General features: G+C 52.7%; 1 protein-coding gene across 1 annotated transcript in view; it reads left to right on the top strand.

The window, feature by feature from the left end:
- Positions 1-13141, top strand: part of PLXNA2 (plexin A2) — a 194071-nt gene that overhangs the window by 104013 nt on the left and 76917 nt on the right. Inside the window, exon 4 of the mRNA XM_079726138.1 lies at positions 11358-11458. Coding sequence (XP_079582264.1) covers positions 11358-11458 — 101 coding nt within the window. The remainder of the gene's footprint in view (positions 1-11357; positions 11459-13141) is intronic.

Genomic DNA, 13141 nt, shown 5'->3' on the forward strand with positions numbered 1-13141 from the left:
ACGTGCACAGCTGTTGACAGGGGTGGACGGAAGAGGGGCCGGGGCACTTGAGCTTTTGACCAGATCCCAGTCCAGCTTTCACCATCCGGTAGGATTTTGCTCTCCCTACATCAAGGTGAGCTGCGAACTTCAACCTGGGGTCCCTTCAATACCCCAGGATTCCACAGAAGATATCAAGGATGGAAAATCAGCACACAAGGAGTCCCCAAGGCCTTACCAGCCCCCATCAATAACCCTTAGTGGCAACATCAGAGGCAGAAATGCAGCTGGGCACTGGGAGGCAGGAACTGGAGCCTGGTGTGGAGACGATGCCAGGAACTCTGCTAAAGGGAGCTCGTTAGGGCCCCCTTGAGGAGCTGTGGTGTCCTGAAGGCCCCACTTTCCCTCTTAGAGGACTCCCTGAGTCCTCTTCTCAAACAACACTGAAGGTAGCCCCATCCCCTACCCAGGCAACAGCAAAGGTGTTCTTACCCCAGATCTCCGACCAGCCTCTTCTGGGGCCCTGATGATTCCCTCCCCAAACCTCACCTTTTAGAGCTTACATGCTTTAGAGCCGTACACGCTTCAAAGAGAATTTGGGATTAACGGGAGGGCCACACCCTCTTGTCTGGCTCTCCTGGTGACTGGAAGGCAGGGGAGCCAGAAGTGGAAGCGGTGGGGCCCAGAAACCAGGACGTATTAGGCAGATGCCAGCTGTCAGATAAATCAAGCTCCATGTGGGCTCTCTGCATCCAGGGGCCCCACTGGAAAAGTCTGGAGGAATAGAAGTGTGAATGAACGAATGGGAATGGACAGGTGAAGGGGCATCCCTGCTTCGTTACTCCATCCCTTTGCCATCATCACTTTCCCCTCTGGGACAGACAAGTTGATGTAGGCCCTGTAGGGAGCTTTGTGGGCCCTGGTTAAACCCAGGCATCTGGTTTCCAGGTGAGAGATCTGATTTAGCAATTTCATAGACCCTGTATTTCCCAAATCCTCTCATCCCCTAATTCCTACCCCACCTGCTTTCCCTAACTGAATAAATCCATGGTTGTCATGGAGACAACATAGTATCAGCCTCTCTGCTTCTTTGTAGAGCCTTCCAAAAAAACAGCACTAGAGAGGGCCCTTTCTGGCACAGGAGTCCTGTGTGAGAAAGTATGGTATGGTATTTGGAATATCTGCTTTGCCCATTCGCTTTCTTCCCTCTTTGTACTTCTTGTTTGCCCAAGTTCCACCTTCTTCCTTAGGAGACTAAGCTCAGTTTGACTTTTTCCAGCCAAGGATTCTGAATTTCAGTGTTCTTCAGCCTCCAGTAGGGATTATGTCATGAATAAAGACAACAGTTTGAGTGGCTGTGTAGACCTAATTCTCCCCATATGATAGATAGATCAGCAGTCTCAGCCCAAGGAGGCGAGGTAGCTTACTCAAGGTCAGCCTGCACAGGAGTGCAGAGTCTGGGTGCGGGCCCTCTGCAGCGTCCCGCGCAAACACTGCCGCCTTCGGTGGGTCTGCGCAGAGAGATTGAGCATAACTACCACTATTAAGCACTAACTGCGTGCAAGGCTCTTTGTGTACAGATGTCACTTAAACCTCAAAACAACCTGGTGAAGTTAATACCATTATTGTCAGCATTTCACAGAGGAGGAAACTGACGTGCAACAAGGACCATAAGGACCATTTATTAATGTCATACAGTCGATAATTATAGCAGCTGGATTTGAAACTGAGGACTGTCTCCTTCAAAGTCCAGCTTCTTTTTTTTTTTTTTTTTTGCGGTACGCGGGCCTCTCACTGTTGTGGCCTCTCCCGTTGCGGAGCACAGGCTCCGGACGCGCAGGCTCAGCGGCCATGGCTCACGGGCCCAGCCACTCCGCGGCACGTGGGATCTTCCCGGATCGGGGCACGAACCCGTGTCCCCTGCATCGGCAGGTGGACTCTCAACCACTGCGCCACCAGGGAAGCCCAAAGTCCAGCTTCTTAACGAGGACAAAGTAAATATGGCCTCTACCAAAAGGGTAGAGGAGGAGCCATCATTACCCAAGTGCTCATCCATAGGATGAATTCCACTCTTTGGGGCCAGAAATTTCTTTCCCCATCATCCTTTCCCCTTTGACTCCTGCATGACCTTCTGCTGGGTTTTATGAATGAGAAGGAAAAACTATCATTGAAAAGTTCAACCAATTTTGGCTCCCACTCTGGGAGTGATAGATAGCTTTAATTACTCCAAATTACTCAGCCACCCCACTCTTCTCCCCCAAGTCATTAAAAATAGATTTTCTCTTTGAACGTCACTCTGCCCTGGGGTCTCCAGATAGTCGGAAGTTCTTAGGAGACCCCCAGGGTCAGCTTTTGGTCAGAAGGTTGCATGTTGCTTTGGTTGCGATCACAGGCTCCAGAACCTCCAGCTGATTTTCTGGGGGTGGGGTGGGATGGGGGTTGGGGGTGGGGGTGGGGGGCGGGGAGGTGTTGATGTCTCCTTCTTTTTTTTTTTTTGTGGTATGCGGGCCTCTCACTGTTGTGGCCTCTCCCGTTGTGGAGCACAGGCTCCGGACGCGCAGGCTCAGCGGCCATGGCACACGGGCCTAGCCGCTCCGCGGCATGTGGGATCTTCCCGGACTGGGGCACGAACCCGTGTCCCCTGCATCGGCAGGCGGACTCTCAGCCACTGTGCCACCAGGGAAGCCCCTCTCCTTCTTCTTAATGATATTGATCATGTGACTTTCACAGCTCCCAGGAGGGGCAGTGGGCTGGGTTGGTGTTTACTTTATGAAGATTTAAGGTGATCCCACACATGACTATTGATTTTTAAAGAACTGGGCCTAACCCTGGGAACAAACAATACTAAGTTCTTCACGTTAATTACTGGGAAGTTGATTCGTAGGGAAAACTGAAGTTGAAAATAGGAGCTCAGAGGTGCCCTGGTCCCTGACGAACAGGCAGGACAGGTGAGACGGGTATTGCTGTCCCCATTTTAAAAATAAAGAAGGGAGGCCTGAGGAGGTTAAGCAGCTTGCCCAAGGCCTCACAGCGAAGAGCGAGGAAGACCAGGACAGGAGGCCCCTGCCACCTCCACTGCCCCCACTCTGTGCTGACTGCAGGCCCTGACATTCCGAGCAGGCTCAGGATGGAGATTGTGGAACCCATTCAGAGTCATGTCCATTACTGTTATGGTCCTGGCAGGTTTTAAAAAAATCTAGCAGGGCATCCTCACCCCCACCAACCCATCTCTTCCCTCACCCTCTCACATCACCCCTTGTGTTGTCTGGCTCCAGATGCGCCAGCTGAATCGCTGTCAGCAACCAGAGAAAAGTGAGCAAGAGGCAGGCAGTGGTCAGGAAGGGAGCGTAGTTACAGCGGCTGGGCCCTGACATCCAGGAGAAAGCAAGGGGACCCTGACAGCCCGCCCTTGGGGGCAGCCCCAGGAGAGGGGCCTTTCCTTACTGCTGCCTGTGCCTCCACCGCACCACCTCAACCTGGGAGTCGGATGAACCTGGACTCCAGTTCTGTTTCCGCCACCTACAAGGCATGCAACTTGGGCAGTTTGTTTAACCCAAGACTCAGTTTTTTAATAAGTAAGGTGGGCCTAATCCCTCGCCTGCAAGGCTGATGTAAGGATTAGGTGAGGTGACATAGGGAAAGTGCCTGGCGTGCAGTAGGTGCAGGATAAACGGCCACTATCATTATCGTTCCTGCTGCTTCATTCCCTTGAACAAACTCAGGCAACTGCCCGGCTCAGAGGGAGGTGGTGCCAGGCAGGAGGCCGCAGTCCCCCTCGCTTCTCCCCCTATCCCTGGAGAGCAGATCCAAGGAGGCGATCTCACTTCTGCCCCCAAGCACACCCAGCGGGGGAGAATTAGATTAAGATGCTGTTTCAGGCATCCAGTTGACAGTCAGCTCTTTGCCTGTAAAGGATAGGAGAGAGGATGCAGGTATTATTCTGTGGAGTCTTGCTGACTCAAAGGGGCCATAGTGTGAGGCACGTCCAGAGCCAGGGGAGCCTGGCCTGTTCCCAGAGGGTCCACTTTGGCTTGGGTGCCTGAGAGAAACTGACCAGGGCTGGGGCCTTGGCCTGGCCTCCCTGACCATCTAGCCCATGTTCCTCTCCCTGTGAGGACTGTGAACCCTGGCCCCATCGGGTGTCCAGGGAAGGCAGAACCCTAAGCTCTCAGACCTCCCGGTGCTGGTTGTACCTGTTCGCCACAGGGCTGACAAGATTCGGGGTAAGCGGTGAAGAGAGACTCCTCCCAGGGCTTCCCTGGTGGCACAGTGGTTAAGAGTCTGCCTGCCGATGCAGAGGACACGGGTTCGTGCCCCGGTCCGGGAGGATTCCACATGCTGCGGAGCGGCTGGGCCCGTGAGCCATGGCCGCTGAGCCTGCGCGTCCGGAGCCTGCGCTCTGCAAAGGGAGAGGCCACAGCAGTGAGAGGCCCGCGTACCGCAAAAAAAAAAAAAAAAAAAAAAAAAAAAAGAGAGAGACTCCTCCCACCACCCATGGGAATAGGTAACAACTGCTGGGCACTGGCCAGCTCCTAGGAGCAGTGGAGTCAGAGAAACCAAAGCCTCACCTGCCCTCTGATTGCTTCCCGCCTACTGAATCCTGCTCTGGCCCCAGCTCCATCTCCTGGAACTAACCCCTGAACCCCCGTCCCTCCTTTCCTCAGAAAGATCCCTTATGACATGTCACCACCACGGGCCACAAGGATGCGCTGCAGCTGGCCACCTCCACTCACTGTGAGACAGAGCCCAGGGTTAAGCCAGCCCTTTGGGTGCCTCTATTTCCTGGTGGAACAAATGGATCCCTAACCTCCCTTCCTCCCCAGGGAGCTGTGCAGATCAAATGAGATAAGGGGTGTGAAAGCACTCAGAAAGTGCGAAAACCCTCTCTGGGCATGGCGTCTGTTGTGATTGTACCTTGGAGCTCATCCCGCACACGAGCCCTGGTGGGGCTTCCCGTCAGTCTGCCCTCAGCTGTGAATGCAAATGAGCATCAGATTGCTTCTTGAAAACAGATCTGGTTTGGGAAAAAGAGGAGAAACTGGGTGTAAGACCCTACAAACTCCAAGGGGAGAGAGGCTGGGCTGGCAGGGAGGGACCACCAAGAGAAGATACAAAGGAAAGGAAAGAGGTGTGGGGAGCCAGTTGCGTTTCAGCTGCCAGGCACTTTGCTCTGGGCCCTGGGGACCAGGAGGCTGTAGCTCAGGCCAACTGCATGCTTCCACCCAGGCTGCGTCACTTCCCACCCCCTGCCACCTGGCTCTCAGCCACTGAGAAGGCCACTGTTTCTTTCCTTGTGTCAGGAGGCAGGGGACACATGTGGGGACAGGTGTACCATCTGGCAGGGGGGAGCAGATTCCAGAGAAGCAGGGGATTAAATGCTCTGACCTCAAGGGGCCCTACCAGCCTGGGGAACAGCTTTCCCTTATTCCTTCCCTCTCTCCCTCTCTCTCTTGCATGACTGCAAAGGAATCCTTCAGCCTCTAGAACAGAGAGCCCATGCCAAAGCTCCCTGAGGAGAACCTCCAAGCTATGTTCTTTGAGCCACGACTGTCCCTTGATTATACCTCTATTGCGGCATCTATTCTACCGTATTAAGATGATCCTGTTTCCTTTGTCCTCAGCCAAACCATGGGCTCCGGGGGGACAGAGAATGTCGCCCGATGCCTAATGGAGAGCTTAACACAACATAAATGCTCTGTAAATACTGAAGGACCACATGGCACCCAGTCACAGCCCATGGTCAGAATCCTCTGTGTTGTTCTGCTTTCAACTCAGCTGCTTCTCTGATAGTTGCCCCCAGATTCTCAGAACCAAGGTGGCTCCTTCTAGGCATCCACACAGGGTGGCAGAGATACAACCTTGATTCTCTTTCCCCAGGTTTACGCACCAAAGGGCTCCTGTCCCTCGGTCCACCATTGGGGAACTCTTCTCTGAAGAGTGGTGGGTTTGCACCTGATGGTAGTAACTCTCCAGGCTGATAGTAACTACCAGGGCCACAGAGGCCTTCTGGACCTCACCCTGGGTAGTCCAAGCCCTATGGGTGTGCCCTGTCCTTCAACATCTTCAGGAAGGAGGATGGTTTCAGCAGTTCCCTTGGTGATTCGTCCCCACAGCCGATGATAATCTGATATCACATCCCTTGCTGTGTGGGGCGCTGCACCCCGTGGGCTGACCAGTGTGCTTAAAGGGGAGGGAGTTGGGTGGGGGAGAGAACCACTCCGAACTCTGCACCCCTGCTGAGCCCTTCCCACGTACGTCAGCCCCACAGACTGAGGCCAAGGGAGGCACTGGAGATGAGGGGCCCCGGGATCAGAGGAGACCAGAACACAGTATGAGTCACCTTTCATGAAGAGTGTTTCTTCAGTAAATGACTTAATCAGACAGTTATATTCATTAGAGGTGTAATTACAAGACATAAGATCAAGCGGAGAAGAATGCCAAGCGTGCGGGGGGAATCCAGTGCGGAGTGGTCCCCTGGTCCTGGGGAGAAGGCGGTGGAGGCAGGCGGGAGAGAGGCGTCCTCCATCGGAGGCACCTCACCACCACACTCCTCTGCCGACACAGCCACCCTCAGATCCCAGCACTCGGAGCAGGGGTGGGGGGGGAGCCTCAGGCATAATTAAAGCGCAGTCATAATAAACAAACACTAATTAAAGTGTCACTGAGTGTCCCATTAAACTCTGAGTCAGCCCTGACAAAGCCGCCTGACACGGTGGACACTCTCCAGGAGAAGCTCCCTTGCCTTCTCCAGCTTCCCGGGACAATGCCCATCCCCTCCCCATCCTCCCCCACCCACCAGGTCCTAGAGCAAGTGCCCGCCTTCGCCTGCTGCAGAGTGAAGTGGCCCCTGACCCCAGAAGTTTGAACTTGGTCTTTCAGGGCCTCCATAGACTCAGAGATATTAGAACCAATTTCTCCCTGGCTATAAAGCAGTCCCCAGGCTAACCTCCATCTCTCCTCCCCCTGAGTCAGTCTAGTTCCTTCCACTAGTTCCTTTCATAGTCCCTAGGCAGAGTTTGATTCTATTTCTTCATGGCCCCAGGGCCTGACACTTAAAAAGCTTTCCCAAGACACGAGGTCACATTTACCAGTGGTTCTCGGAAGAATCACCTGGAGAGCTTGTTGGAACCATTTCTCAGGCCCCGCCCCATCCCAGAAGTTCTAACCCAGTGGACTCTGGATTTTTATGCCCCTTAAGCTCACAGGTAATGCCAAGGATGTTGGTCTGAGAACTCAGGCTGCCTCTTCATGGAGGACATTCTTTTGGCCAAGGAGTGACAGGCTGGAGAGCTTACAGACATCATGTATTCCAGCTCTGTGGCCTTCTGCGTCCTTCCCAAGTTAACCCAAAACTGCCTTTCCAGATTTATACCCATCACTCTTCACCCTCATGCAACGTTTTCTGAAGAAACTCTGCTTTCCTATGTTTGCTCATGTGGTTCTTTCCACCTGGGACGCTTTTCATCTGTATAAATATTGTTCACCCTTGAAGACCCAGACCCAGGCCACATCCCTTACAAAGCCTTCCTGGGACTCCCATCTAGAGCACCATCCACACAGCTACACACGTAATTTTAACTTTTCCAGCAGCCATATTTTAAAAAGTAAGAAGAGACAGTTGAAATTAATAGTAGATTTTATTTAACTCAATATTTACTAAATTTTTATCTTTTCAACACGTGTCAATAAAAAATTATTACTGTGCTATTTTACATTCTTGTTTTCCGTGCTCAACCATCAACATCCCCGGTGTCCTTAGAGCACATCTCTAAGGACTAGAATTCGAACTAACCCCATTCCAGATGCCGGTGACCACACGCGCCCATACATTGGACGACGCAGACGTAGAAGTAGTATTTTCTTTGCTCTGAATTGCCTCAGCCCTGTTTCAATACCTCTCTTAGAACACACATCACTTTTCTTGTTTTTATTGCTGGTTTGTTTGCAACTTGAAGGTGATGGCTGTGTTTTAATGCTGCTGTTGATTTTATTCCCCTAAAGTGCCCAGCACTGGCCTTTCTCTAGGACACGATCTATGAATATGCGTTGATGAATGAATACAGAAACACATGATTATAGGAAAGACAGAGCATCCATGGAAACACCTGACTTTGAGGGCCTTCCTCCAGTCCCTGTGACATTTCTTTCCTATGGTTTGCATATGGCTGTTAGATCTTTGAGAAGAGAATAATTCAAATTTTAGGAACCACCCCCCTTATAAGTTTCCTGTTTCACTTTGCTCTTCAACTCAGTGTATTAAAAAAAAAAAATTCCCACCAGGAGGGCCCAGGAAACAGGAAAAATAGTTGTGCTGTTGGTTTCACGTTTGGAGAAGAACAGGCTTCTCACTATCTCTGCGGCACTTGGCGTGAAAGTGGGCTTTGTTGCTGGAGACACTGCTCCCATTCAGGGCCCCCTTCCCCAGCTGCTGAGAGCTGGGCTGTGTTTTGACAGACGGGCCGAATGCAATGCAGACAGTTGTTTTAATTTCCAGCCAGATGCAGACATCACTCACACGGATCCCGAAACCCAGGAAAGGGAGGCCGGGCACTGGGCTGCGGCTCTCAGGCCTTCCGAGGGCGGGTTGGAGGGGGCTGGCGGAAGCCCCCCAGGTGGCTAGGGTCACAGATATCCTGAAGCGCTGAGAGTCCCAGGCCCGGGAGAGGCATGCTGGGAGAGCGTCTGGCAGGCACCTGCCGGAAAGGTGCTTCTGGTAGGAATCACAGGACATGAGTCAGGGGTCAATGGTTGCTCCTTGATGTGGGGTGCTATCAGTGGCTAGTGGCGTGGCTGGATCTTAGAACTGTCCAAGTCATTCAGGACAGAAATGAACAGGCTCAGGAAGGAGTCAGGCAAACTGTGGGAAATAGAATCCTATATGTCAGAGTTAGAAGGACTAGGGACAGCCTTCCTTTGGGGGCAGAAATACCTTCCACAGCCTCCCAGACACATGTCACCTTGACTCTGCTTACACGTCCCACGGAAGGGAGTCCGTGCTGGAAGCCAGGTCTGTTGCACTGGTGGACAACCTTGACTTTCTTCTGTCGAGCTTTCCTGGAACTTTTCACCCATGAGCCTTATTGCAGCCACGCTGCCGCCCTTCAAACAGTGACAGATAGCTTCCACGGCCACCTTGACATTCAACATCTTTGACCTAAATAAACATACAGGTCTATCGGCTGTACCTCCGATGCCACACCTGGGTCCCACCCCATCGTGACCACCCTCTGGAAAGTTTCTCTGGTTGAGCAACCCTCCTCTTAGAGCAGGTTGCAAAGACCTGAGCTGGGAACTCAGGTCATCTCCATCCTGACACCATGTCCATGAATGCAGCCCATGATCGAATTAGCCCCTTTAGCTATGACATCACCCTGTCAGGTCATATTGGACATAGAGTCAATTCAACCCTCGGACCTATTCCGCATGAACTATTTCAAATCAGCTACTCCCCCACCTCCATTTAGAATATCAATGTTTTCACTGAATTGCAAGATTTTATATTTATGCTTTCTGCATTTTGTATTTTTATTATTAAAGGGAAGTTAGGGATGCTTAAAGCTGATCACATCACTCAGAGAAAAGCTTTGTAATTCAGAATGTTAAGTGTTTAGGATGTGGGGAGAATGAGCGGGTGTGGGGGGCACCCAACAGAGAGAAGGAAGGCTCCTGGGGCTGGTACCCAAGACCTTTCGTTGTCTGGCCCCTGGTTACACGCCACCAGCCTCATCTCTCAGCCCGCCCATCCAGTATACACTCCACACTTGAGTTAGGCTGAACTTAGCCATGATTACTTTTTTTTTTTTGCGGTACGCGGGCCTCTCACTGTTGTGGCCTCTCCCGTTGCAGAGCACAGGCTCCGGACGCGCAGGCTCAGCGGCCATGGCTCACGGGCCCAGCCGCCCCGCGGCATGTGGGATCTTCCCAGACTGGGACACGAACCCGTGTCCCCTGCATCGGCAGGCGGACTCTCAACCACTGCGCCACGAGGGAAGCCCCATGATTACTTTCGTTCGTGATAATCTCTCAGCTAGGAATGCCCTTCCAGGCATCTGCATTGGGCCCACTGTTACCCTGATTCACCCTTACTCGGCTGGTCCCTTCCTCCAGACAGGCTGGCCCCTTCCTCCAGACAGGTTGTGCTGGACGGCCCTCCTTTAAGCTGCCAAGGCCCCCAGGGCACATACCTATTGCCTGCAGTGGATGTTGAGCACAGTGTAGAGCAGGTCTCCGTTTGTAATTATCAACTCCTGCTGGGCTGTGTGCTCTTCTGCGGGGGGCAGGATCTGTGTCCTGTTCGCTGCTGTTTCTCTATCACGCAGCACCGGAGCCTCTCATAGTGACATTTGATAAACAGTTGCCGGGTGAGCAGTGTTAGACTCCATCCCGAGCCTCTCAGGAGCATGCTGTGAAGGCATCTCCATCAGATCCTTTGTCCCCCTGCTAGAGGCAGACCACTGTGCCGCTGGACCACAGGTTGTGTTTCCACTTGGGTTCGCACATCCAGTAGGTGGGGGACCTCTCTGCCCTAACAAATGAGATCCCACTCCCAGGCCAACAGCCTCCAGCCCCAGCCAGCAACAGATACCTAGGACATACCAAATGCAAGACTTCAATCTTCTGACCCTTTGCCTGGCCTTAATGTCACACCCGCTGAGCAGGTAAGGGTGAGTCATGACCAAACAGGCCCGGCTCGTGTCCCTGCAGGGCCCCACCTGGAAGCCAGGAGGAGGCCACATCCTCTGGGGGGCAGGGGCTTGATCTGTACATTCCCACTTTCCCCAGCAAGACAGGCAGCTCATCTCTGTTCCCATTTAGCCAGACTTTTCAAAGGATGGGAGATTTACTAAAGAAACTGAATGCAGGCATCAGAGAATGGGATAATTGGATCCAGGTGGTATGTTTGGTTGGATGTAAAAAGACCATGCCATTAGATGAATATTATTTGATAGGGAAAGTTTCTCCTTCTCTCCCTTTTTAAAGGTTTTCTGTGCAGGCAGGATGTCTCAGCCCAAGCCCAGCTGAAAGCTCTTCAGAGACGAGTTGGTGGCACTCAATAGCCTTTCAACAGAGTTAACCATTTTCAGCCTTTGCCAGGAGCAGGCCCAGCTCTCCAGAGGACTTTAGTGCAGGAAAAGAGAAACTGGAGGATTTGCTTCCACCTCCAGCAAATGCAAGAAGCCTGGGGCTTGTTAGCTGTACCTGCCTCGTGCGGGGCAAACAGATGAGAACACTGAGGCCACCGATTCACACACACACCCCCATTGTCACCTGTTAGGGGTGGTGACAGTGCAAGTGTGGTTAGGTGTAGTTGAGTCTGAGCACACCTCTTCGAGGCATTACTCCCCGATCTAACCTGCTCTCTTTTCCCTCTTGGCCAGATCACCAGGGTCCCTGTGGAATCCTGTGAACAGTACACAACTTGTGGGGAGTGCCTGAGCTCGGGGGACCCTCACTGTGGCTGGTGTGCCCTGCACAACATGTAAGTTTGGAACATTCTGGAAAAAACCTGGAATGCAGAAATCCAGGTACTTTCCTGGGAGTGTTGATGAAGGATGTGACATCAGTTTGTAGGGAGAGAGGAATTTCCCTCTTCTGAGCAGTAATTCTCATCGTGGTTGGAGTGCTGAGAACAGGAAGAGGAAAAGAGGCCACGGGTGGGCCTGCTGTCTAAGTGCAGTGCCTCTGCCTCTCTGTTTTTCATTTCACCTCCAAGATCTGATCCCCCACCCCCTCCCCCCAGGCCAGCTGCTCTGAAGTCTGTACCTTTTCTACAGGGAAGGGTAGTGGTGTTGGAAGAGCTCACAGGGGAAGTTGTAGAATCTCTAGGTTTCCCAAGAACCTCCTCAGTGTAGCCTGAACGAGGTGCCTCCTTCCTGGAGTTTGCACTAGAGTTGGGAAGCTTGGACTCCAGTTAGCTGCTGTGTGACCCAGGATGGTCCACTGACAACTGTGGACCTCCATTTCCCCATCGCTAAATAGGGATAATGCCTACCTCGCAGGTGAACTGTGAGGATTAAATGAAATAATAAATACTTTGGCAATAAGGAAGCTCAGGATAAGCTACACAAGTCAAAATAATTGTTATGGACGCAGAAGCCTCGGGAGGACCCTTCTGGCCTCATTAATTCCTGATTCCAAGAAGTCTGCATCTCACTCCAACTGGCCTCACATCCCTATTCAGATACATCCCCTGCCATTGAATACCAGCTCAATAGAAATGCAAAATCGCACTTAAACTTCCTAATTCGAAGTGCCCCAGAGGGAGAGGAGAGGGTGAACACTCCAAAGGCAGGAGCTGGCTGGGAATTCTCTTCCCCAGTGGAGTTGGAAACTCCTTGGCTCCGTGCCAGCCGGCAAAGCATCCCCATAAAATGTGCAGAGTTTAGGGTGGAGGCGGAGGCGGAGGGCCAGAGTTCAGGGTCCTGCACAATAGCTCTTGGCTTCCAGCCTCTGCAGCAGGTGTTGGGAGGGCTATGGAGGGAGGGAGGGAAGCGGGCACCTCACAGATGCCAAATCCGGACTGGATTGGAGCCCACAGATACTGAGTTCCCTGCTTAGATTTAGAGGTAAGGGCCTCCCCCCAAAAGTTTTGCCAGAAATGCTCTCACCAGAACCCGGACAGTGAGGCGCCATTTAGGTCAGACCAGTGGTAAAGAAACTGACGCTGCTCCCGCTATGCCCCCAGAATGGCAAAGGTGGCTACACTTGGGTTCCCTTCAGTGAGGCTGGCCTGACAGCCAGAAGGCTCTCTCACCTCAAGAGGATTTCTTTCTCCACAGAATCTGACAGCCACTCCCAGCTTCATGCCTTGTCCTGGGCTACCTGCCCTCTCACTGTGCGGTGGGTAGATCCGGCCATACTACCCACTCCCTGCTCTCCCTGCCAGTCTAGCCTCGATGTCCAAGTCTCCTGGAGGCCCCAGACCACCCCGTCATCCTCCTGGGCCAGGTCAGCGGGGGCTCCTAGAATGACCGGACCACATGAAGATAGTCTCAGATTTCCTCTGCCGTCTGAGCTCCTTCCCTGTCCTCACCTGCCAGGGCACACCTCTCCTTCCAGCAGCTCTGTTTGCCAAGAGCACATGGGGAGCAAGCTTCCTCCAGGTTATACCCAGAGGTTTCTCTTCTTCTGGTCCCTCTCATCTTCACCAGCCCCTCCGGCA

The sequence above is a fragment of the Hyperoodon ampullatus genome, assembly GCF_949752795.1.
Source record: "Hyperoodon ampullatus genome assembly, chromosome: 2".
In the NCBI taxonomy this organism is placed as follows: Eukaryota; Metazoa; Chordata; class Mammalia; order Artiodactyla; family Ziphiidae; genus Hyperoodon; species Hyperoodon ampullatus.